Source organism: Hemitrygon akajei, chromosome 31, assembly GCF_048418815.1.
Source record: "Hemitrygon akajei chromosome 31, sHemAka1.3, whole genome shotgun sequence".
Classification (NCBI taxonomy): Eukaryota; Metazoa; Chordata; class Chondrichthyes; order Myliobatiformes; family Dasyatidae; genus Hemitrygon; species Hemitrygon akajei.
In genome coordinates, this window is record NC_133154.1 from 4130723 (window position 1) to 4156659 (window position 25937).

Sequence of the window (25937 nt, forward strand, 5' to 3'; positions counted from 1 at the left end):
TCCTCTAGTATTAGCCATTACCACTCTAGGAAAAAAAGGAGTGTCTGTCAACTCTATCTATGCCTTTCATAACCTTCTACCTCTTGTCCTCTTTCCCTCCAAAGAGGAAAGCCCTTCCTTGCACAGCCTTTCCTCAGAGGACACGTTCTGCGATCCAGGCCACGCCCTGGGGCTGTAGTGGACAGGGATGAAGATTATTTTGGCTTGCAGAGGGATCTGGGTCAGCTGGAAAAATGAGCTGAAAAATGGCAGTGGGAATTTAATGCCGGCAAGTGTGAGGTGTTATCGTATTGCCTGGTGGTTAATTGCCCCGTGATTAGGCTAGGGTTAAATCGGGGGTAGCTGGGCGGCGCACCTGAAAGGGCCAGAAGGGCCTGTTCCATGCGGTATCTCTGAATAAATTAAAAATTAAATAAAACACCAGTGACATCGCATTTCTTTCTTACTTTGACAGATCTATTGGAAAATGAACTTGAGACCCTGATATCAGCAGCAGGTAAGGACTGTGGTGAGCAGAACCACTTCCCGGTGGTGTGAAGCATTCTCAGACTCTTTACTTCTCTCTGTTCAAAGTTCAAAATAAATTTATTATCGAAGTACATAGATGTCACCATATACAGCGATGTGCAAAGTCTTAGGCAGGTTTATACAGCTAGGGTACTGTACTGGATTTGCCAACGTGGAGCAGGGAGCAAGTCTGTAAGTTTGGTGGGAGCAAAGGATGTTGGGAATGGTGAGGGTGGAGCGCCATGGGAGGGGTGGGGACAGGTGGTGGGGTGGGGTGGGTGCAGGCACACCCAGCCCTGAGATACCAGGCAAGCTCATTTGATTCCAGACAACTGATTTATTGGTCATTACAGAATGTCTCTCCGGTGCTTCCTACTCCCTCCCCTTGTCCCAACCATGATTCCCCTCTCCCTGCCCCTTTCCCACTCTCGGTCCACAACAGAGACCCATATCAGACATGTGTCATGAAATTGTTTTTGTTTTATGGCAGCAGTACAGTGTAATACATAAAGTTACTACAGTGCTGTGCAAAAGTCTTAGGCACCCTAGCGATATATATGTGCCTAAGACTTTTGCACAATACTGTACAACCCAGAAATTCATTTTCTTGTGGGCATTCACAGTAAGTACAAGAAACACAAAAGAATCAATGGAAGGCCGTACCCAACAGGACGGACAACCGGTGTGGAAAAGAAAACAAACTGTGCAAATACTAAAGAAAGAGAAAAAAGTAAATAAATAAGCAATAAATATTGAGAACATGAGCTGAAGAGTCCTTGAAACTGAATCGATAGGCTGTAGGAACATCTGGGTGAGAGGGTGCGTGAAGTTATCTCCTTTGGTTCATGAGCCTGGTGACTGAGGGGTAATAACTTCCTGAAACTGGTGGCGTCAGATACCTTCTTCCTCTTCAGCGTGAAGAGAGCATGGCCTCGGTGCTGGGGTCCTTGATAATGGGCATCCATTCCATTATTGTCATTTCATTTTGCTCTACATTATATCACACTATGCACCATCCTGTTTTGCCTTGATCTAATAACTGTACCTTTTATTGTATTTATTAGTTCAAGTTTGAGGAGGCATAGTTTGAGTGGACAGCCAGGGCAGCAATGGCTAATACAAAGATAATGGGAAGTTTGGAGAGGGTGCAGAGGAGATTTACCAGGACGCTGTCTGGATTGGAGAGGGTGCAGAGGAGATTTACCAGGACGCTGTCTGGATTGGAGAGGGTGCAGAGGAGATTTACCAGGACGCTGTCTGGATTGGAGAGGGTGCAGAGGAGATTTACCAGGACGCTGTCTGGATTGGAGAGGGTGCAGAGGAGATTTACCAGGATGCTGTCTGGATTGGAGAGGGTGCAGAGGAGATTTACCAGGACGCTGCCTGGATTGGAGAGGGTGCAGAGGAGATTTACCAGGACGCTGTCTGGATTGGAGAGGGTGCAGAGGAGATTTACCAGGATGCTGCCTGGATTGGAGAGGGTGCAGAGGAGATTTACCAGGATGCTGTCTGGATTGGAGAGGGTGCAGAGGAGATTTACCAGGACGCTGTCTGGATTGGAGAGGGTGCAGAGGAGATTTACCAGGACGCTGTCTGGATTGGAGAGGGTGCAGAGGAGATTTACCAGGACGCTGTCTGGATTGGAGAGGGTGCAGAGGAGATCTACCAGGACGCTGTCTGGATTGGAGAGGGTGCAGAGGAGATTTACCAGGACGCTGTCTGGATTGGAGAGGGTGCAGAGGAGATTTACCAGGACGCTGTCTGGATTGGAGAGGGTGCAGAGGAGATTTGCCAGGACGCTGTCTGGATTGGAGAGGGTGCAGAGGAGATTTACCAGGACGCTGTCTGGATTGGAGAGGGTGCAGAGGAGATTTACCAGGACGCTGTCTGGATTGGAGAGGGTGCAGAGGAGATTTACCAGGACGCTGTCTGGATTGGAGAGGGTGCAGAGGAGATATACCAGGACGCTGCCTGGACTAGAGAGCGTGTCTCATGAGGATAGGCTGAGTGAGCTCAGGCTTTTCTCTTTGTAGTGAAGGGGGGTAAGAGGTGACTTTATAGAGGTGTATAAGATTGACAAGAGGATCGATAGAGTGGATATCCAGAGACTTTTTTCCTCCGGGGCACAAATGGCCAATACAAGGGGGGCATAATTTTAAGGTGGGCAGAGGAAAGTATAGGGAGGAATGTCAGAAGTAACTTCTTTACAAAGTGAGTGATGGGTGGTGCTACAGGCAGACACATTAGGGGCATTTAAGAAACTCTTAAATAGGCATGTGGATGATAGAAAAATGGAGGATTATGTCAGAGGGAAGGGTTAGACTGATCTTAAAGTAGGCTAAAAGGTCAGCACTGCATCATGGGCTGAAGGGCCTGTTCTATACTGTAATGTTCTATGTATAGGTAAGTTTATTGTTGTCACAAGCATAGTACAATACAAGCGTAACACAGACTTAACATCACTTAGGCGTGTATATTGTTGTTTGTTTCAAAATGCTAATTTACTGTCGATTCTGGTTAATTGGGTTATTGGTTAATCGGGGTAGCATTTACAACTCTTAAAGAGCAAAAACCCATTGAGAAAATTGCCAGGATTCCCTCTGTTTATTTGGACACCACACTGCCTAATTGGGGTGGCGGACTATTGCCAAACAGGTTCTAACCAGCGTCAGTCACCTCCACTTGTGTGGCTGTTAGACACTACACCATGCTTAGAGCAAACAGGTTTTAAATGGTGTCAGGTGTTCTAAAAGCAGAGATTTTTGCCACTGACTGTTGGTGAGAAATATGCAGAAAGACAATTCAGAACCGTTTTGCTCACTGTGGTTTCAAGCATTCAGGCTCGGAGATGCTAGAAACTGCCAGGAGGGAAAATGAAATGATTTCATTACCTCAACAAGTTAGGAAATATGGAGAATTTGAAGGTATCAACAATCATCTTCAATATTACAATGAAAATGAAGATTTGGAGTGTGCAACCGTTGATAGTATTGTACGAAGGCAGTCCATTAACTGCACTAGATATCCGCACTGATTTTGTTCATTGCATACACTGGATGAATTCTTCAGTCGATAACTATTAGGGACTAATACAGTTTTATAGTACTCTGGTAATATTGGGAGTGTTCTAATGTATTCTGTATTTAATTTAAATACATAATTTGTTTCTCAGCTTGTCTTTTTTTTAATACCTTTTTAACTATTTGCATGAAACTTTGGCTAATTGAGGCAGCCATTTAATTGGGCCGAAATGTAGAGGTTCCAATGTGTCCCAATTAACGAAAACCCACTGTGTTCTGAAGTTTCTGTTTTTGTGCTTTTAGTTCTATTCTTTCCTCTTTCCACAAAGGTTCAGATATACCCAACTCCAGTCTTCCTGTTAACGAGTCACTAGGTGGACTGCAAAAATATCTCACTGCCTTGGATGGCTGAAAGACAAAAAGTTCACAAGCCGAGAATGGGGTTGAGAGGGAAAATAGATAAGCCATGATAGAATGGCAGAGCAGACTCAATGGGCTGAATGGCCTACTTCTGCTGCTATGCCTACTTCTTGTGTTCTAAATAAATCTTCTAAGTTTAACTTTGATCACAAAAAATGTTCTGTATGACAGAGAGACACCTATGGTCTCCATTTTCCAAGGGTCAGAAAATTGATTGGCATCACTTCCCATTGAGGGTAGGAAGATACCTTGCCAAGAACAGTATGACCCCAATAATCTGGCATCTGATTGGTCAGAAATCGTGGCTGTCCAGCACTTGGTTTATTCATTGGTTCAGAATGTGAGTTAGTTAGATGTGCAGAGAGGGAGCTAGAGACGGGGTCAGATCCAGAGCGCCAGGGCACATGTTTTGGAGGTAGAGATTTCAGGGTGGTTGTATGTTTTCTATCGTTATTATATTCACTGGATCGCTCGACAACTGCAATAGGCAATTTATTTATTTAGAGATTACATCGCAGGAACAGACCTTTCCAACGCATTGAGCCCACGCCACTCAGTTACACCCATGTGACCAATTCACGATGCCTTTGAATGGGAAAATCCTACAAAAGGTCGTGGATTTAGTCCACTCCGTCATGGGTAAAACCCTCCCAACCAGTGAGCACGCCTACATGAAACGCTGTCGTAGGAAAGCAGCATCCATCATCAGAGATCCTCAGCACCCAGGCCAGGCTCTCTTCTCACTGCTGCAATCAGGTAGAAGGTACAGGAGCCTCAGGTCTCACACCACCAGGTTCAAGAACAGTTACTACCCCTCAACCATCAGGCTCCTGAACAAAAGGGAAAACTACACTCACTTGCCCATCCATTGAGATGTTCCCACAACCAATGATCTCACTTTAAGGACTCTTTATTTCATGTTCTTGATATTTATTTATATTTGCATTTACACAGTTTGTTGTCTTTTGCACTCTGGGTGATCTTTCATTGAAGTCGTAGTTACTTTTCTATAGATCTACTGTGAATGCCACAGGGAAATGAATCTCTGATTGTATATGGTGACACATATGTACTTGGATAATAGAATGTACTTGAAACTTTGAAACCTTTTGACTTTAAAAGTTGCCTTTTCTTCTCTTCGGACTCGCATCTACCCGTCCTTTCCTCGCCTGCAGAATGCCACAATTATAACTTCATCGGCACCGCAGAGAGCACCAGTCTGAGCAGCCCTGACACCAGCTACAAGAGCTGCCTCTGGCACCTGCAAGGTCCCGCGGGGCACCTTCTCAAGCTGAGGCTGGAATGGGTGAAAGACTACTGCCAGGACCGCATCTTGGTGTTCAACGAGGTCACGGTCAGCCACATGGACCTCCTCACCTCGTGAGTCGCTGTTCATTACCTCTCCAGTCATTGGCACAGGGAACACTGTCAATAACTGCTCGTCGTCTAAGTATGCCTTCCTCCCCACCACGTCACCCCCTTCCCCGTAACCAGGAGTGCATTTGGTGGGTCAGAAGTCACATGTAGATGAGAGTGAATGAAGACCAGTGGACATAGGAGCAGAATCAGGCCATATGGCTCAACAAGTCTGCTCTGGCTGATTTATTTCCCCTCTTAACTCCATTCTCCTGTCTTCTTCCGTAACGTTTGACACCCTTAGAACCTATGACTTGGCCTCCACAGCCATCTACAGCAATGATTTCCACAGTTTCATCATCTTTTCTCTAAGGAAATTCCACTTCGACGTCTTCTATTCTGAGGCTGTGCCCTCTGGTCCCAGACTAGGAAACGTCCTCTCCACACCCACTCTATCTAGGCCTTTCAATGGATCCACCCTCATTCTTTTAAACTCCAGCAAGTACAGGCCCAGAGCCATCAAACTCTCCTCGTATGTGAACTCTTTCATTCCTGGGATCATTCTGGTGAACCTCCTCTGGACTTTTTCCAATGCTAACACATTTTTTTTTAGATATGGGGTCTGAAGCTGCTCACAATATTCCATGTGCGGTCTGACCAGTGCTTTATAAAGCCTCAGCATTACGTGCTTGCTTTTATATTCTAATCCTCTCGAAATGAATGCCAACACTGCAATTTCCTTCCTTACCACCCACTCAACCTGCAAGATAACCATTCAGAAATCCTACACAAGGACTCCCAAGTCTCTTTCCATCTCCGATTTCTGATAGTTCTTGAATCAGAAGGGACTGCTTCATTCAATTTCACCCGCCCATCACAGAACTGCTCCCACAGCCTTTAGACACACTTTCAGGGAATCTTAACCTCATGCTCTCAAGATTTATTGCTTATTTATTATTATTATTAGTCTTTCTTTTTATATTTGCAAAAAGTTTGCTGTGTTTTGCACATTGTTGGTCTGTTCAAAGTAAATTCTATTATCAAAGTATATTTATGTCACCATATACAAACCTGAGGTTCATTTTTTGTGGGCATACTCAGCAAATCTATAGAATAGTAACTATAACTGCCCAACTAGGATTCAACCAGAGTGCAGAAGACAACAAGCTGTACAAATACAAAGTAAGAAATAATAATAATAAATAGATGAGCAATGAATATCAAGAGCATGAGATGAAGAGTCTTTAAAAATGATTGTCCTGTTGGGTGTGATCTTTCATTGATTCTATTGGTTTCTTGTATTTACTGTGAATACCCACAGGAAAGTGAATCTCAGGGCTGTATATGGTGACAGATATGTGCTTTGATAATAAATTTACTTTGAACTTGTTCCCTGTGATTTTGATCCCTGAAGGATGGGAATGAACCAGGCTGTTAACCTGTGCTATTGATTTGTATTCCATAAAATCTTGCAGGATCCAATTCCGTGTCACTGACAATAATCTAGGAGATCTAGGCCTCATATGGAGCCAGTGATCATTAATGGAGAATGTGTGGAGCAGGTTAAGACCTACAAGTATCTGGGAGTACAGTTAGACGAGAAGCTAGACTGGACTGCCAACACAGATGCCTTGTGCAGGAAGGCACAGAGTCGACTGTACTTCCTAAGAAGGTTGGCGTCATTCAATGTCTGTAGTGAGATGCTGAAGATGTTCTATAGGTCAGTTGTGGAGAGCGCCCTCTTCTTTGTGGTGGCGTGTTGGGGAGGAAGCATTAAGAAGAGGGATGCCTCATGTCTTAATAAGCTGGTAAGGAAGGCGGGCTCTGTCGTGGGCAAAGTACTGGAGGGTTTAACATCGGTAGCTGAGCGAAGGGCGCTGAGTAGGCTACGGTCAATTATGGATAACTCTGAACATCCTCTACATAGCACCATCCAGAGACAGAGAAGCAGTTTCAGCGACAGGTTACTATCGATGCAATGCTCCTCAGACAGGATGAAGAGGTCAATACTCCCCAATGCCATTAGGCTTTACAATTCTACCGCCAGGACTTAAGAACTTTTTAAAAGCTATTATTAATGCTTTTTGAGATAGTGATTTAGATGCATATCATATTTTTTACTGAGTTAAGTATTGTATGTAATTAGTTTTGCTACAACAAGTGTATGGGACATTGGAAAAAAAGTTGAATTTCCCCATAGGGATGAATAAAGTATCTATCTATCTATCTAATCCCAGCCTCCAGAGATCAAACCAGTCACCCATTCCCCCAGGCTTATCATTTCTCAAGCAAAAGACAATCTGCAGATGCTGGAAATCTGAGCAACGCACACAAAATGCTGGAGGAACTCAGCAGGCCAGGCAGCATCTGTGGGGAAAAAGTACAGTCGACATTTCGGGCCGAGACCCTTCGGCAGGACCGGAGAGAAAAGGCTGAGGAGTAGATTCGAGAGGTGTGGGGAGGGGAGAGAGAAACACCAGGTGATAGGGGAAACTTGGAGGGGAAGGAATGAAGCAAAGAGCTAGGAAGTTGATTGGTGAAAGAGACAGAAGGCCATGGAGAGAGGCAATGAGGGGATGGGAAATGGTGAGGGTGGGGGAGAGGCATTACTGGCATTTTGAGAAATCGACGTTCATACCATCAGGTTGGAGGCTACCCGAATGGAATATAAGGTGTTGTTCCTCAAACCTAAATATGGCCTTATACCAACAGTGAAGGAAGCCATGGATTGACATCGGAATGGGAAGTGGAATTAAAATGGGCGGCCACCGGGGGATCCAGTTTGTTCTGGCGGACAGAGTGTAGGTGCTCGGCAAGGCGGTCGCCCAGTCTACGTCGGGTCTCACTGATGTACAGGAGGCCACCCACCAGGAGCACTGAGCACAGTATATGACCCCCCCCAACAGGCTCACAGGTGAAGTGTCACCTCACCTGGAAGGACTGTTTGGGGCCCTGAATGGTAGTGAGGGAGGAGGTGTAGCACTCGTTCCGCTTGCAAGGATAAGTGCTAGGAGGGAGATCAGTGGGGAGAGACGAATGGACAAGAAAGTTGCATAGGGAGTGATCCCTGCAGAAAGTGGGTGGAGGAAAGGCAATTGAAATTGAAGAGTTGTAGTTGAGGGCAGAGTTGATGGTGGAGGAAGGGAAGCCCCTTTCTTTGAAAAAGGAGGCCATCTCCTCCGTTCTATAATGAAAAGCCTCATCTCAAGAGCAGATGCGGCGGAGTAGGAGGAATTGAGAGAAGGGGATGGTGTTTTTACAAGTGGCAGTGTGGGACGAGGTCTAGTCCAGGCAGCTGTGAGAGTCTGTGGGTTTGTAATAGACATCAGTGGATAAGCTGTCTCCAGAGATAGAGATAGTGAGATAGGGAAGGGAAGTGTCGGAGGTGAATTTGAGGGGAGGGCAAAGTGGATAAAATCGCCAAGTTCAGCATGGGTGTAGGAAGCAGTGCCAATGCAGTCGTCAATGTAGCGTAGGAAAAGTGCAGGGTGGTCACCAGTGTAGGCTTGGAATATAGACTGTTCCACATGGCCGACAAACAGGCAGGCATAGCTGGGACCCATGCAAGTGCCCATGGCTACCCCTTTTGGTTGAAGGAAACGGGATGACCCAAAGGAGAAATTATTTAGAGTGAAGATAAGTTCCACTAGGCAGAGGAGAGTGGTGGTGAAGGGGAACTGCTTATGTCTGGTGTCCAGAAAGAAGCAGAGAGTTTGAGGCCTTCCTGGTGGGGGATGGAGGTGTACAGGAACCGGACATCTGTAGTGAAAATAAGATGATGGAGCCAGGTAACCTGAAATCCTAGAAAATATCGAGAGCGTGTGAGGTATCACGGATGTAGGTAGGAAGGGGCTGAACTAGGGGAGATTAAACAGAGTCGAGGTAAACCGATATGAGTTCAGTGAGGCAGGAACAAGCTGCAACTATGGGTTTGTAGATTTTGGGTAGGAGGTAGAAGCGCAGGGTGCGGGAACAATGAGGTTGGTGGTGGATGGGAGATCCCCAGAGTCAGTAAGGTTGGTGATGGTGTGGAAGACAATGGCCTGGTGTTTCTTAGTGGGATCCTGTTCGAGGGGTAATTAAGAGGTGTTGTCTGTGAGTTGGCGCCGGGCCTCAGCAAGGTAGAAGTCAGTTCACCAGGCCACTACAGCACCTCCTTATCTGCGGGTTTGATGGTGAGGTTAGGATCGGTGTAGAGGGAGAGGAGGAGAGCCAAGTGAGGTTGGAATAGGAGAGAGGAGTGTTAAAGTCTAGACAGTTAATGTCCCACCTGCCATTATCACTTCTCATTTTTATTTTCAATCTGTGATTGTGGAGTGGGTCTCCAGGGGAACTCTGAGACATCACCTGGATATCCCGGAATTCTGTCCCGTGTTCCCAATGGCTGCTGTTCGTGGGACTGAAGGAGTGGCGGTTAGCAAACTCGCCTTTCACCGCCAGCAATCACTGACCACGATTCCATTCCTTCCACTGCCTGTAAGGAGTTTGTACGTTCTCCCTGTGACTGTGGGTTTCCATTGAGTGCTCCAGTTCTCTCCCACATTCCAATTAGGGTTAAGGAGTTGCAGCATGTTACGCTGCCGTCGGAAGTGTGCCAACACTTACCTCTTCGGACTGTCCATTGCACAGTATGTTTTGATGTATCTGTGGCAAATAAAGCTAATCTTTCAAGCCCAAACTAGGCCAGCCACGTGCAAAGTGTGGGATTCCTGATGAAGGGTCTCGGCCCGAAACATTGACTACTCTTTTCTCACGGATGCTGCCCTACCTGCTGAGTTCTTCCAGCGTCGTGTACGTATTCTTTGATCCACAGCATCTGCAGTTGTATTTGTGTGGGATTAAAAGTCTGGCGCAGGAATTAAATGTAAGTGGCAGGACTCTGGAACAGGGAGGTTAAGGGTTATGTTCATAGTCCATTGAAAGTGGTGGTGTAGCTAGATTCAGTGGTGAAGAAGGCATTTGGCATGTTTACCTTCATTAACGAGGGCACAAAGTACAGGAGCTGGAACATCCTGTTACAACTGACTCTGATTATGTCAGTCAGATCCTGCTGAAAGAGTTAAATTAGGGGGAGAGTTCACCTGGACCAGTTTGTTCAGTGTGACTGAAAGTAAATGATGTGATTGAGATGTCTTATGGGAGGTTGAGAGGAAGAATTATGGAGAAGAAGAATTTCAGAGTTATAAGTGAAACTTTGAACCATTGAATTCTCCATAGTGTACAGGGTTGGGGGAGGGCCTTCGCATCCAATCTAGAGCTGGGGCCTTCACAGCAGCACCAGGGGCCTCCTCACAGAGTCAGTGAGGAACTCCCTCCAACCTCCACGGGCTGATTAGGCTGCGAGCACTGGAAGTGGAGATGGATGATTCCTAGGAGACGTAGGTGGAGTGGAGATCCAGAAGTCTGGATCTAACTGAGTTGTGGGCCTGAGGGGCCTCCCTATGGTTTCTTGCTTCTGCCACTTTCAACAGTTCTGTCCTCTCTCCATCCAGCCTGTACAAATGCAACTGGCACGAACCAGCAGTGGAAATCCTCTCGTCCAGTAACGTCATGTCCATTGTCTGGAAGGAGGGACGTTACAGCAGCTCTCAGACCTTCAGATTCTCGGCACAGGCTCTGCCAATGCCAGGTGAGAAACTAATGCCTGCTGTCTGTCTGCATAACCACACTCACACTCTCTCCCACCCTGATCTCACCAAGGAGAGGGAACGGTACGGAAGCATTCACTCTGATCCTGCTGAACAGTCTCCTCCAGTCGGTAATTGTTTATTGTTGAGCCTCAGAGAAACTTAACTCTGTCCCTTTATTTTATAAGATGATACAATACGGAAACTGGCCCTTTGGCCCATCTATGGTCTGTACCCATCTAACCCTTTCCTATCCAAATATTTTTTTAAATGTTGTAACTTTTCCTGCCTCTACCACTTCCTATAACAGCTCGTTCCATTCACTTACCTGCCTCTCATGCCTCTCCGATGTCCTTTAGCATTTTTCCCGCTCACCTCAAAGCTGTGCCCTCTATGTCTAGACTTTCCTTCCTTGCAAGGAAGACCAACTAGCTACTTTGTCTCTGCCCCTCGTGATTTTATAAACTTGTCATCGTCATAATTCAGAATTATTAACCAGAATTCAGAATCATGTTTAATGGAGTCATAGAGTACAGCACAGAATAGGCCCTTCAGCCCATCTAGTCTATAACGAAGCCACTTATGATGGTTATCAATAACCCTTCCCTATCTATTACCTCTCAAAATATTATTTTAAATATTGTAATTTTTCCTGCCTCTACCACTACCACTTCCTGTAACAGCTCATTAATAATATTTATCAATAATATCACTGGCATATGTCATAGAATTTGTTGTTTTGTGGCAGCAACAATTGCAATATTTCATATTTTGTCTTATAAAATCATTGTTGAAAATGATGCTTTTGTTATGTTTGTACTGACCAAAATAAAATTTCATTCATTCATTAAATATACAAAAAATATACCATAAATTATAAGAATACACACACACACACACACACACACACACACACACACACACACACACGCACACACACACACATTTTAAGTTCAAAGTAAATTTATTATCAAGGTACATATACAGTGCCTGTAAAAAGTATTCACCCCCCCCCCCCCCCCGGAAGTTTTCATGTTTTATTGTTTTACAACATTGAATCGCAGTGGAATTAATTTGTACTTTTTTGACACAGTTCAACTGAAAAAGACTCTTGTGACAAAGTGCAAACAGATCTTCACAAAGTGGTCTAGATTAAACCCAAATATAAAACACAAAATAACTATTACGTTAAGTATTCAACCGTTTAAAGTCAGTATTTGGTAGATGCACCTTTGGCAGCAATTATAGCCTTGAGTCTGTGTGGATAGGTCTCTATCAGCTTTGCACATCTGGACACTGCAATTTTTCCCCATTCTTCTTTACAAAACTGTCCAAGCTCTGTCAGGTTGCATGAGGATCGTGAGTGAAGAGCCTTTTTCAAGTCCAGCCACAAATTCTCAGATGAATTGAGGTCTGGACTCTGACTTGACCATTCCAGGACATTAACTTAATTGTTTTTAAGCCATTCCTGTATAGCTTTGGCTTTATGCTTGGGGTCATTGTCTTGCTGGAAAACAAATTTTCTCCCAAGTCGCAGTTCTCTTGCAGACTGCATCAGGTTTTCCTCCAGGATTTCCCTGTATTTTGCTGCATTCATTTTACCCTCTACCTTCACAAGCCTTCCAGGGACTGCTGCAGTGAAGCATCCCCACAGCACGATGCAGCCACCACCATGCTTCACAATAGGGATGGTGAGTTTCTGATGATGTGTGGTGTTTGGATTACGCCAAACATAGCATTTAGTTTAATGGCCAAAGTGCTCAATTTTGGTTTCATTAGTCCACAGAACCTTCTTCCAGCTGAATTCAGAGTCTCCCTCATGCCACCTGGCAAACTCTAGCTGAGATTTCATGTGAGATTTTTTCCAACATTGGCTTTCTCTTTGCCACTCTCCCATAAAGCTGTGACTGGTGAAGCATCCGGGCAACAGTTGTTGTATGCACAGTCTCTCCCATCTGAGCGACTGAAGCTTGTGACTCTTCCAGAGTTGTCATAGGCCTCTTGGTGGCCTCCCTCACTAGTCCCCTTCTTGCACAGTCACTCAGTTTTTGAGGACGGCCTGCTCTGGGCAGATTTACAGCTGCGCCATATTCTTTCCATTTCTTGATGATTGACTTAACTGTACTCCAAGGGATATTCAGTGACTTGGAAATGTTCTTGTATCCATCTCCTGACTTGTGCTTTTTAATAACCTTTGTGTTGCTTGGAGTGTTCTTTTCATGGTGTAGTTTTTGCCAGGGTACTGACTCACCTGCAGTTGGGCCTTCCAGATACAGGTGTATTTTTACTACGATCAATTGAAACACCTTGACTCCATTTAACTAATTATGTGACTTCTGAAACCAATTGGCTGCACCAGTGATGATTTGGTGTGTGATATTAAAGGGGTGAATACTTATGCAATCAGTTATTTTGTGTTTTATATTTGTAATTAATTTAGAACATTTTGTAGAGATCTGCTTTAATTTTGGCATGAAAGAGTCTTCTTTTGCTGAGCAGTATCAAAAAAAGCCAAATTAAATCCACTGTGGTTCATTGTTATAAAACATGAAAACTTCCAGGGGGAATACCTTTTATAGCCACTACACGCCACCATGTACAACCCTGAACTGTGAATTTTCTTGCGGGCATTCACAATGAATACAAGAAGCACTGTAGAATCAATGAAAGACCATCTCCAACAGGACAGACAAACAACCAGTGTACAAGAGACAACATTCTGTGCAAATACAAAAAGAAATAATAATAACAACAAATAAATAAGCACTAAACATCGAGAACGTGAGATGAAGAGTCCTTGAAAGTGAGTCCACTGGTTCCTGAAGTTGTGCAGAAAGTGAACAAGAGTAGTGAGGGGGTGTTCATGGGTTCACTGTCCATTCAGAAATCAGATGGAGGGGAAGAAGCTGTTTCGAAATCATTGAGTGTGGGCTCTCAGGCTGTTAATCTTAATGGAATAAAAGTCCTGATCAGTGGCCGAGGCCCGAACTGTCGACTGTTTATTCCTCTCTATAGATGCTGCCTGACCTGCTGAGTTTCTCCAGCATTTCATGTGTTGCTCTGGGTTTCCACCATCTTCAGAACCTCTTGTGTTTTATGTCCAGCCTACTCAATCTCTCCTCGTAACTCCAGTCTGGGCAACATCCTTCCTGTGTCCCCCTTCAGCTCAGTTCCATTCTTCCTGTAGCTGGGTGGCCAATTTAAATGTGCAAATTAAATTCTTATGGCTTTGTTTTATTCTTATTTCAGAATGCTTCGCGAATATCACCTTGAGAGAAGAATGGGGCATTCAAGGCAATTGCAGCACGCCGTACTTTCCGAGTTATTACCCGCCCAATGCCCACTGTATTTGGTACTTCACTGTAAGTGACCTGCACACCAACACTCAATTTCAAAGTGAATCTGTCATCGAAGTACACACACGTCTTGAGAATCGTTTTCCTGTGGGCATACTCATAATGGAATAGTCACCACAACGGAGTCAATGAAAGGCTGCCGCAGCTTGGGCGTTCAACCAGTGTGCCGAAAACAAACTATGCAAATGCAAAATTAAAGAAATGACGATAATAAAGAAAGTTAGTCCATAGGTTGTGGGAACAGTTCAGTGATGGGATAAGTGAAGTTGAGTGAAGTTATCCCCTTTGTTCAAGAGCCTGATAGTTGAGGGTAGTAACTGTAGTACTTACATCCACAGTAATGAAGTCTTTTGAGAGGATGGCAAAGAAACAGATCAACTCCTGCATGAGAAGCAACTTGAAGCCACTCCAGTTTACCTACCAGAGCAACAGGGCCACAGCAGATGCTATCTCACTCAACCCTGGAACATCTGGACAGCAAAGATGCATCTTTATCGATTACAGCTCAGCATTCAATACTATCATCCCCTCAAAACTAATCAATAAGCTTCAAAACCTTGGCCTCAAGACCTCCTTGCACAGTTGGATCCTCCATTTCCTCACTCGCAGATGCCAGTCAGTTTGGCTTAGCAATAACATCTCCTCCACAATCTCCATCAGCACTGGTGCAACACGAGGCTGAATGTTTAGCCCCTGCTCTACTCACCTTACACTTAGGACTGTGTGGTTAAGCACAGCTCCAACACCATATTCAGGTTTGCTAATTACATCACTGACGTTGGCAGAATCAAAGATGGTGGTAAATCAGCACAGAGAAGGGAGATTGAAAATCTGGCTGAGTGGTGTCACAACAAGAACCCCTCACTCAATGCCAACAAGACCAGAAAGATGATTATTGACTTCGGGATGAGGAAACCAGAGGTCCACGAGCAAGTCCTCATTGGAGGATCAGAAACTTTAAATCCCTCGACATCATTATTTTGGAAAACCTGTCCTGATGCCAGCACGTAAGTGCAATTACAAAGAAAACATGGCAGTGCCTCTAAGGAGTTCACAAATATTTGGCTTAACATCTAAAACATTGACATGTTTTAGAGATGTGTAGTGGAGAGTATGTTGACTTACTGCATCACAGCCTGGTATGGAATCACCAATGCCCTTGAATGGAAATTCCTACAGAAAGTAGTGGATATGGCCCAGCCAATCACAGGTAAAGCCCTCCCTACCGTTGAGCACGTTTACACAGAACTTTGCCATGAGGGACGCCCACCACGTAGGTCACGCTCTCTTCTCAGTGCTGCCAATGAAAAGAAGGTTCAGGAGCCACGCCACCAGGTTCAGGATCAGTTATCACCCCTCAACCATCAGGCTTTTGAACCAGAGGGGATAACTTCACTCACCCCATCACTGAAATGTTCCCACAACCTATGGACTCACTTTCAAGGACTCTTCATCTCGTTCTTGATATTTATTTATTTATTATTATTATTTGTTTTGTATTTGCACTATCTGTTGTCTTTTGCACCTCAGTTGTTTGTCCTGTTGGGTTCAGTCTTTTATTGATTCTACTGCATTTCTTGTATTTGCTGTGTTTGCCCATGAGAAAATGAAGAAAATAAATCTTGTGGTTTTATATAAATCATATGATATAGAGGCAGAAATAGGCCATTTGGCCCATCAAGTCTGCTCCGCCAATTCATCATGGCTGATCCATTTCCCTCTCAGCCCCAGTCTCCTGCATCTCTTCATACCCTGACCAATCAAGAATCTATCAACCTTCGTCTTAAATAAACGCAACCATTTGGCCTCCACAGCAACCTGGGGCAACAAATTCCATAGATTTATGTCTCTCTGGCTGAAGAAATTCCTCCTCCTCTCCATTCTTAAAGGATGCCCACCCTATTCTGAGGCTGTGTCCTCTGGTCATCGACTCCCCCACCACAGGAAACATCTTCTCCACGTCCACGTTATCAAGGCCTTTCGAGATACAATAGGTTTCAACGAGGTCACACATCATTCTTCAGCATTCCAGAGCCTCATATCACCTGGCAACTTTGCAACAAAATCATCAATTCCATCATCCAAATCAATTACCTATATCGTAAAAAGCAGTGACCCTAACACAGACCCCTGTGGAACACCATTAGCCACCAGCAGGCGTAATAGTGTAGAGCTTAGCACAATGCTTTACGGTTCCAGTGACCCATGATAAATTCCCACTGCTGCCTGTAAGGAGTTTGCACGTTCTCCCCTTGATTGCGTGGGTTTCCTCCGGGTGCTCCGGTTTCCTCCCACAGTTCAGAGACATACCATCTGGTAGGTTAATTGGTCATTGTAAATTGTCCTGTGGTTGGGTAGGATTAAATCGTGGGGTACTGGGTGACGTGGCACGCTTCATGCTGTATGTCAATCAATAAGTAAATAAATGATCCCTTTATTCCCACACTCTGCCTTCTGCCAGTCAGCCACTGTTTTATCCATGCTAGAATCTTTCCTGTAATACCATGGGCTCACAGCTTGTTAAGTAGCCTCATGTGTGGCACCTTGTCAAAGGCCTTCTGAAAATCCAGGCACACATCATCAACCAATTCTCCTTTGTCTATCCTGTTTGTTATTTCTTCAAATAATTCCAGCAGATCTGTCGGGCAAGATTTTCCTTTGAGGAACCCAGGCTGCTTATCACGTGCCTCCAAGTATCCCAAAAGCAATCGACTCCAACCACTGAGGTCAGACGAGCTGGCCTGTAATTCCCTTTCCTCATGCCTCTCTCCCTTTTTGAAGAGTGGAATGACATTTGCAATCTTATAGTCCTCTAGAACCATGCCAGAATCTAGAGATTCTTGAAAGATCATTACTAATGCCTCCACCATCTCTTCAGCCACTTCTTTCAGAACCCTGTAGTACATCACTTGTCCAGCCGACTTACCTAACTTCGGATTGTGACATATATGTACTTTGATAATAAATCTGCTATGATGAACTTTACTCAGTTGTCACAGTGAAAGGCCAGGGACCTGGTTCACCTTCTCTCTGTGTCCTGTCTCACCCCACAGGTCCCATCCCTTGACTATGGAATCACTTTGTGGTTTGACGGCTACGAACTGGACACACCCTTGTTCAGAGATCCCTGCTCCCAAGGCCAGTGGATGATACAAAACCGAAAGTAAGTTTGACCTCTTCTTGTTGTTTTTTTTGTTCTTTTCCTCCTTCCATCTTCCCCGGTCACACCTGGTGGAGTACAGTTGACAAATATGACCGGCATTTACAGAAAACCGGGTGACGCGGTAGCATTGCGGTTACTTTGCAGGCCCTGTGGTCACCATCCCAGATTCCGTCCCTGCCGCAGACTGTAAGGAGTTTAGGTGTTTCGTCCCTGTGACTGTGCGGGTCTCCAGCTCCAGTTTCCTCCCACAGTCCAAAAACGTACCAGTTCAGGTTAGTGAGTTGCGGGCATGCTGGGTTGGGACAGGACGCACGGCAACACTTGCTGGCTGCCTCCAGCACATCCTCGGACTGTGTTGGTCATCAACTGTGCGTTTAACTGTGTGTTTCAAGGTACATGTGAGAAATAAAACTAATCTTTATCCTCTATTAAAGCACCTTCCAGCACCTCGTGATGCCCCCCCGGTTCTGTTGAGTACCTGCGATTGCGGTTGTGTTGTGGAAGCCAGTGTGTGTACAGCAAGATCCCACGGGCTGGGTCCATTCGCCGCTGCTTTGCGGGTGCTTTGAAGCCCAGCAGAGAAGGGCCGAAAGGCATCACCTGTGGCAATGCTGCACTCCCCTGGTACCACACGGGAGCGTCACTTCCAACCTGGTGTGCTGGAGAGGGAATCGGGCTAACCACTGACCGAGCAGAGCTCAGCGTTCCTTCTTCCCAAGTACAGAACAGTGCTTGTGTCCAATTGCACTGCATCACGAAGGTCTCCCTCATTCCCTACACAGCCACCCTCCAGTAGGTGCTGTGGACCCCGTCCCGAACTCCGGAGCAGAGTTTCTCCCAGCTCTTCCACAAAGGAAATTCAGGAACTTCCAGGTGGAACTTAAACCAAGACAAAATTAGAGGAGGTCTTTAGGGCACTTGTGGAGGGTATCAGCCTCAAATTAGTTTCTTCTCTTCATGACTTGCCCATCTCCTTTGGTCACAAACAAGAGAAAATCTGCCGATGCTGGAACTCCGAGCGACACGCACAAAATGCTGGAGGAACTCGGCAGGCCAGGCAGCACGCAGGACTGTACTCTTTCCCCAGATGCTGTCTGGCCTGCCGAGTCCCTCCAGCATTTTATGTGTGTTGCTCCTTCCTCTGGACCTGTCCTTAAGGCCGGGGGTTGTAGTGGCGGTAAGCTCCCGCAACCTGTTAAATTCCAGCCACTGTCTGTAAAAACTTTGTATCTTCTCACCGTGACCGTGGGTTTCCTCCAGGTGCTCTGGTTTCCTCCCACAGTCCAAAGATGTACTGGTCGGTCGGTTAATTGGTGATTGTAAACTGTCCTGTGATTAGGCTAGGGTTAAATCGGGGGTTGCTGGCAGCGCAGCCCGAAGGGCTGGAAGGGCCCATTCCACGCTGTATCTCAATAAACTTTTTTAAAAATACTTCCAATGGCGTGTGTCTCAAACAGCCTCTGACAACCAAGTTCAGCTACTGGCCTTCACGTGAGGTTTAGCTACTAAACCAGTGGTTCCCAACGTGGGGCGTACACCCTACAGGGGGGTAATTTGATTTTTAAGGGGGGCAATTCGAGAATGAGTTATTAACAGTGAATTTTTTCTAGTAAGTCTGTGTGAGTATGAGTGTGTGTGCGAGTTAATACATATGTGTATATACAGTATGCATACATAAAAATACTTGTGTATGTACATATGTAATTGCGTAAGTACTGTATATATAGTGTATCACCATCATTACAACCATCAAATGGCTTTCATAATTAAATTAATGAATTGACTGATGTAGGAAGGAACGAATGAACAAGTCCAAATGCGTAAGAAACTCGTACGAGGTCGCGCCAATGCTGCTTTTTGCAGTAGCTTTCGGTTCTTGGTGGTGTGAAGGTGTGTACATTGCGTCATCTCTTTTAAACGGTGTATCTGTCTTTGCATGCTGTAGAAACGAATCGGCATTGTTTTATTTATTTATTATTATTATTATTTTAATATCACTTAATGTTGTCTTTTTTACAATTTCTTAGTAATTTCTTCCTCAGAACTTTAACAGTCCTTTGGTTCTTTTATTTTTCTCTTTCATGAATGCCATGTTCTTTGGAAGCTTGTTTAAACCAAGTTAATGGTCTTTTAGGCTTCCTCCAGGTGAATAGGAGTTCACTTTTTGAATAATAAGAATTATATATCACCACAGGGGGCATCAGGATTTTAGAGGTGATTAGGTGGGGCATGGCCAAAAAAAGGTTGGGAACCACTGTACTAAACCCAGTGGAACCATTGCTACTGGGAGGAGATGGGGCAAGGGCGGGTTACTGGTGCCTTAAAACCTGTCACTTCGGGCAGATGGGGCTCGTCAGCCCTGGTTGGCAGCTCATCTAGGGCAAGAAAACTTTGATCTCAAACCTCCGCTGCCTTGCAGCTATACCTGCTCATGGGGGAAGGCTTCAGGAGGAAACCCAGAGGGAAAAGTCCAGAGCGGGAGTCCCTAAGGCAGTCCTGCATTCGGTTCTGCGATGGCATTGGTGCTAAATTGTATCGGTCTCTCCAGTTCCGTTGGATTTATCGGCTGCATGGAGAGGGGGAGCCTGCTACACGGGCAACAGCTTGCTCTCCATATCGTACTGCCCTGGCTTGCGTATCTAGACAACTAAGACACAATGTCCATGGTCAACCCCGACCAACAGACCTCTATCAGATTCCTTCTTCCTCAACAATTTACCTCTTTCACTTACCAAAGTTCAAATTCGAAGGTAAATTAATTTAGAGAGTACACATATGTTACCATTCATGACTTTGAGGTTCATTTTCTTGGTGAGCATTCACAGGAAAGTAAAGAAATACAATAGAAATAGCACAGAAAACTAACAGACAACCGACGTGCAACAGAAGGTGAATTGTCCAAGTAAGAGATCTACAACGTGAGGACAGGGCACGGTGGTGGTTAACACGACGCTTTAAGGTGCCGGTGATCACCAGTTGGCTTTCAATTTCTGTCGCCGACTGGAAGGAGTCTGAATCTATGTGGAATTCCACCAGGGTGCTGTGGTTCCCTCCCACATTCCAAAAACATACAGGTTAGGGGTCCGTAAGTTGTGGGCGTGCTATTTTGTCGCCAGGAACTTGGTGACACTTCTCGGTTTGTGCCCCTCCTCCTTCCGTTTCTCCCATGGCCCACTCTCCTCTCCTGTCAGACTCCTTCTTCTCCAGCCCTTGACCTTGCTCACTCGCCTATCACCTTCCAGCCGACCTCCTTCTCCTCCCCCCCCCCCCCCCCCCACCTTTTTCTTCTGGCGTCTTCCCTCTTCCTTCTCGGTCCTGAAGAAGGGTCTCGGCCCGAAGCGTCGGCTGTTTATTCATTTCCGTAGGTGCTGCCTGACCTGCTGAGCTCCCCCAGCATTTTGTGTGCGTTCTCCTTGGACTGCGTTGGTCAGTGACTACTTTAGCACTAATGATTTCATTTTTGAAATACATATTTTACTGTAATTTATAGTAAATTTCATGTATTGTACTGTACTGCTGTCAGAGAACAACAAAATTCACAGAATACCGTATGTCCACAATTGGTTTTTTTATTTGTTTATTGTGATACCATGTGGAATAGGCCTTCTGCCCTTCGAGCCATACAGCCCAGCAATTCCCGATATCACCTCAGCATAATCACAGGGCAGTTTACACTGACCAATGGTGTGGACTGTGGGAGGAAACCGGAACCCAGGCGGCCACAGGGAGAACGTACAAACTCCTTACAGGCAGCAGCAGGAATTTTTTGCAGGCATACAAATACCAGAAACCTGATCCTGATTCTCATTCAGATTTTGACGGAAAACAGAGGTATTTTGATAAATAATCTTTAAAGAGTCCTTGAAAGGGAGACTGTAGGTTGTAGAATCACCTCCCTACTTTTCACATCATTCCCACTTCCCTCGCCCACCCACCTCCCACCTACCCCATTACTGGGACCCTCCCCCCCCCCCCATCACCTGAAGCATGCCTAACGCCACCTCCTCTCCCCCCAGGCTGTGCGGAAAGAGACTGCTGCAACCGTACGCGGAGAGAATCTTCGCCGTGACGCTGACCACAAGAGTGATCTTCAGCTCCGAGGTGACGCTGACGGGGCCGGGCATCCAGTTCCAGTACAGCCTCTTCAACCAATCCGACCGTACGTGCGTTTGGGGCGGGGGCGCAGTGTGTTGGTTGGGCCTCGTGGAGATGCTAGTTCCATCCAGCTCCAGATTCCTTTTCCCTGTGGTGGGGCAGCAGGAAGCCCCTCCCTGAGGCTTTTTCCCAGGGCAGAACTGGCTAATTTGAGGGATGATTGGAGAAGAGTATCGAGATACTTCTGCCCACAATGCTATGCCAAACTTTTAACCTACTGCAAGATCAGTCTAACCCCCTCCCGCATATCCCTCCATTTTTCTATCATCCACATGCCTATCTATGAGTTTCTTAAACGTCCCTAATGTTTCTGCCTCTACCACCACCTCTGGCAGGCCGTTCCACGCACCCACCACTCTCTGTGTGAAGAACTTAACTCTGTCATCCCTCCTATTTGATGTTGAGGCTTCTGTCGGTCAGGGGCGACCGCGGATGTTGCATTAGCTGTCTGGATACGCAAGCCAGGGCGGTACAATATGGAGAGCAAGCTGTTGCCCGTGTAGCAGGCTCCCCCTCTCCACGTATCTGATGAACCCAAAGGAACTGCAGAGACCGATACAGTTTGGTAGCAGCGGCGTCACAGGAGTTGTCAGTCAGCATTGGACAGCATTGCCTTAGAGACTCCAGCTCTGGACTTTTCCCTCGGGGTTTACTCCCGAAGTCTTCCCCATGAGTGGGTATAGCCACGAGGCAGTGCAGGTTTGAGATCAGAGTTTTCCTTCTCCTAATGGCAGACAAGCCCCATCTGCCCAAAATAACTGGCTTTAATGCACCAGTATCCCACCTTTGCCCTTCTCCTGTCAGTAGAAACAGTTACGCCAGGCTTAGTAGCTAAGCCACACGTGAAGGCCAGGAAGTGGACTGGGTTGTCAGAGGCTATTTGAGGTGCACACCATTGGAAGCATTTAATAGATAGTGGGAGTTGGTCCCCATAACAACCCCTGGCTATACCTGTGCATACAAATTATGCCCCTTCGTATTGGCCACTTCCACTCTGAGAACTGTTCTCTGGTTATCCACTCTTTCTATGCCTCTTATCCGTTTGTACACCTCTATCAAGTTTCCTCTCAAGAAAAAAGCCCTAGCCCCACTCGACCTGTTTTCACAAAAAATGCCCTCTAATCCAGGCAGTATCCCTGGTGAATCTCCTCTGCAACCTTCAGCATCCTCCCTACAGTGAGGCAATCAGAACTGAACACAATATTCCAAGCGGGGTCGAACCACGGTTTTATAGAGTCATCCCAGAGACCTTAAGAATCAGATTCGTGAGGTTAGAATGACCAGTTGCTCAGATGTGAGGAGTCAGTATTAGAGAACAAAATATGACTTAAAACACTGTTACCACACACCGTTTCCAGCCTCTTCACATTTTCTCAACTTTCATCGCCATTGCCAGGTTTGATCAAACACCTTTCATTAAACGTAAAATTACACACTTGCTGTGGCAGGATTTGGGAGGATGTGATAGCATCTATGGGTGACTTGTCTAGTTACAGGTAATCTGGATAAGGGGACCCTGTGGGAAAAGTGTCCATTTATACCACAGGGTTCGAAGTAAATTTGTAAAATATCTCACCATACACAACCCTGAGATTCATTTTCTTGTGGGCATTCACAAAAACAATGAAAGACCACACCCAAAAGTACAGACAAACAATGTGCAAAAGACAACAAATCGTGCAAATACAAAAAGAAAGTAATAAATAAATAAACAGTAAATATCAAGAACAGGAGATGCAGACAGCTTCAAAGTGATTCCATAGGTTGTGGGAACAGTTCAGTGATGGGACAAGTGATACGGAGTGAAGTTATTCCCTCTAGTTCAAGAGCCTGACGGCTGAGGGGTAATAACTGTTGCTGAACCGAGTGGTGGGGGTCCTGAGACTCCTGCAGCAGCGAGAGGAGAGCACGGCCTGGGTGGTGGGGGTCCTGAGACTCCTGCAGCAGCGAGAGGAGAGCACGGCCTGGGTGGTGGGGGTCCTGAGACTCCTGCAGCAGCGAGAGGAGAGCACGGCCTGGGTGGTGGGGGTCCTGAGACTCCTGCAGCAGCGAGAGGAGAGCACGGCCTGGGTGGTGAGGGTCCCTGATGATAGATGCACCTTTTCTGCGACAGTGCTCTGTGTAGATGGCGGAGAGGGCTTTACCTGTGATGGGACGTGCTCAGTTTTTAGTTCTACAAACAATTTAAAAGACAGGCTTTTCACTGTGTCTCGGTATGTGGGACAGTGATAAGCCAATACTGATACGAGGGGCATTTCCTGTTGCCTCGGTAAAGTAGCCATGGATCTGCGAAACTGCAGCTTTGCATTGACTGTTCCTCTGTCTGTGTTACAGCCTGCCCCGAAGGTGTCTTGTGCACGGTGTCTGGTCTCTGCGTCCCAGAGTGCGACGGCCTGAAAGACTGCAGCAATAACGTGGACGAGAACAACTGTGGTAAAACAAAACGCTGCATCTTTCCCAGAGGGAGCTGGGGTGGGGGGGGGGGGGGGTCAGCTACCAGACAAGGCCCGATTCTGCAGGTGCCGGAAATCCAGAGCAACACACTGGAGGAATTCAGCAGGTCAGTCAGCATCTGTGGCAACGAATAGGCGATCGACATTTTGGGCCGAGGCCCTTCATCAAGACTAGAAAGGAAGGGGGAAGAAGCGGGGATGAAAAGGTGGGGGGAGGGGAAGGAGGCTAGCTGGAAGGTGACAGGTGAAGCCAAGGGGACGGATAAGGTAGAGGGCTGGAGAAGGAAGAATCTGATAGGAGAGGAGAGTGGACCGTGGGAGACAGGGAAGAGAAGGGGCACCATGGGAAGAGGTGATGGCCAGACTGGGGAAGAGGGAGAAAAAGATCACCGGAAGGAGAAGTTGACGTTCATCGGGTTGGAGGCTTCTCCTCCCTGAGAGTGGCCTAACTGTGGCAGAAGAGGAGGCCATGGAAAGACATGTTGCTCTAATTTTGTAATACAGATCTCCTGTTTAAATCTCCTCAATGCGCTCACCCTATACCCACCTTCCCTATCTCTGGAACTTTCTCCAGCTGCACAGCATTCAGTCCTGATGTCGGGTGCTGTCTGTGTGGAGTTTGCATGCTCCCCCTGTGGACAAGACACAAACAAATCTTGACCAACACACTCAAAAGACTTAGAGGAGCTCAGAAGGTCGGGCAGTATCTGCGGAGGGTAATGGACTGCTGTTGAAGCACAAAACGCTGACTGTTCATTTTCCTCCATAGATGCTGCCTGACTTACTGAGTTCCTCCAGAACTCTGAGTGTGTTGGGCCCTGTGACAGTGTAGGTTTCTCTTGGGTGCTCCCACATCCCAAAGGTGGGTTACCTAGCAGCAGTAAGTTGTTTCTAGAGCGAGTGCATTTATTCCTGTTTATATACAGGTTACGGAGGAGAATGTGTTTGCTGCCTTGAGGCAAGTTTGAGTGGATAAATCCCCAGGGCCTGACCAGCTGTTCCCTCAGACCCTGTGGGAGGGGTAGCAGAAACTGCAGGAGCCCTGGCAGAGATATTTAACATGTCCTTAGCAACAGGTGAGGTGCTGGAGGAATGGAGAATAGCTAATGTTGTTCCGTTGTTTAAGAAAGTCTCTAAGGATGAGCTGGGAAACTAAAGACACATGAGCTTGATATCAGTTGTGTGTGAAAGTTATTGCAAGGGACTTGGATAGTCAGGGACTCATTAAGGGTAGTCAGCATGGCTTCGTGTGTGGTAGGTCATATCTAACCAATCTTATAGTTTTTCTTTTTTTTTTGTAATTTATTTTTTATTGAAGTTCATCATCAAACAAACATTTCCATAAGATGTATTTCAGATATTGTACATATATATCATATAGTCATATATGCCACAAATCTCCACATAATATTTATCTGAGGTATGCACTTATAGAAAAGAGTGGAAAGAAAGAACAGGCAAAAGGAGAAAACTATGTACAAGTAGGGAGTGATCTTTTTTTACAACATATTCATTGATTTGTGAGAATAAAATCAGGCCTATGAGGTGTTAAGTAGTTAAACCATTTTTCCCAGTATCAATCGAATTGTTCCAACTCATGATTAACAGATGCTGTTATCTTCTCCATTTTGTAAATGTCTGTTCTAATTTCCATCCATGCATTTAAGGTTGGACTCTCCTGTGATAACCACTTCCTAGTAAGAGTCTTTTTACCGGCCACCAGCTGTACATTTGTTAAATATTTATCTCTTTTCAACCATTCTAGAGGTATATACCCAAACAAGGAAATTATCAGGAAGGTTGATGAAGGCAAGGCAGTGCATGTTGTCTCCATGGCCTTTGACAAGGCCCCACATGGGAGGCTGGTCAAGAAGAATCAG

At 45.9% G+C, this 25937-nt stretch overlaps 1 protein-coding gene across 1 annotated transcript in view; it reads left to right on the forward strand.

Annotated features, from left to right (window-relative positions):
• The window catches only part of tmprss6 (transmembrane serine protease 6), a 104797-nt gene that overhangs the window by 39939 nt on the left and 38921 nt on the right, over positions 1–25937 (forward strand). The window contains exons 6-12 of the mRNA XM_073033984.1: positions 455–496; positions 5123–5327; positions 10796–10932; positions 14180–14292; positions 17340–17449; positions 21466–21608; positions 23939–24037. Coding sequence (XP_072890085.1) covers positions 455–496; positions 5123–5327; positions 10796–10932; positions 14180–14292; positions 17340–17449; positions 21466–21608; positions 23939–24037 — 849 coding nt within the window. The remainder of the gene's footprint in view (positions 1–454; positions 497–5122; positions 5328–10795; positions 10933–14179; positions 14293–17339; positions 17450–21465; positions 21609–23938; positions 24038–25937) is intronic.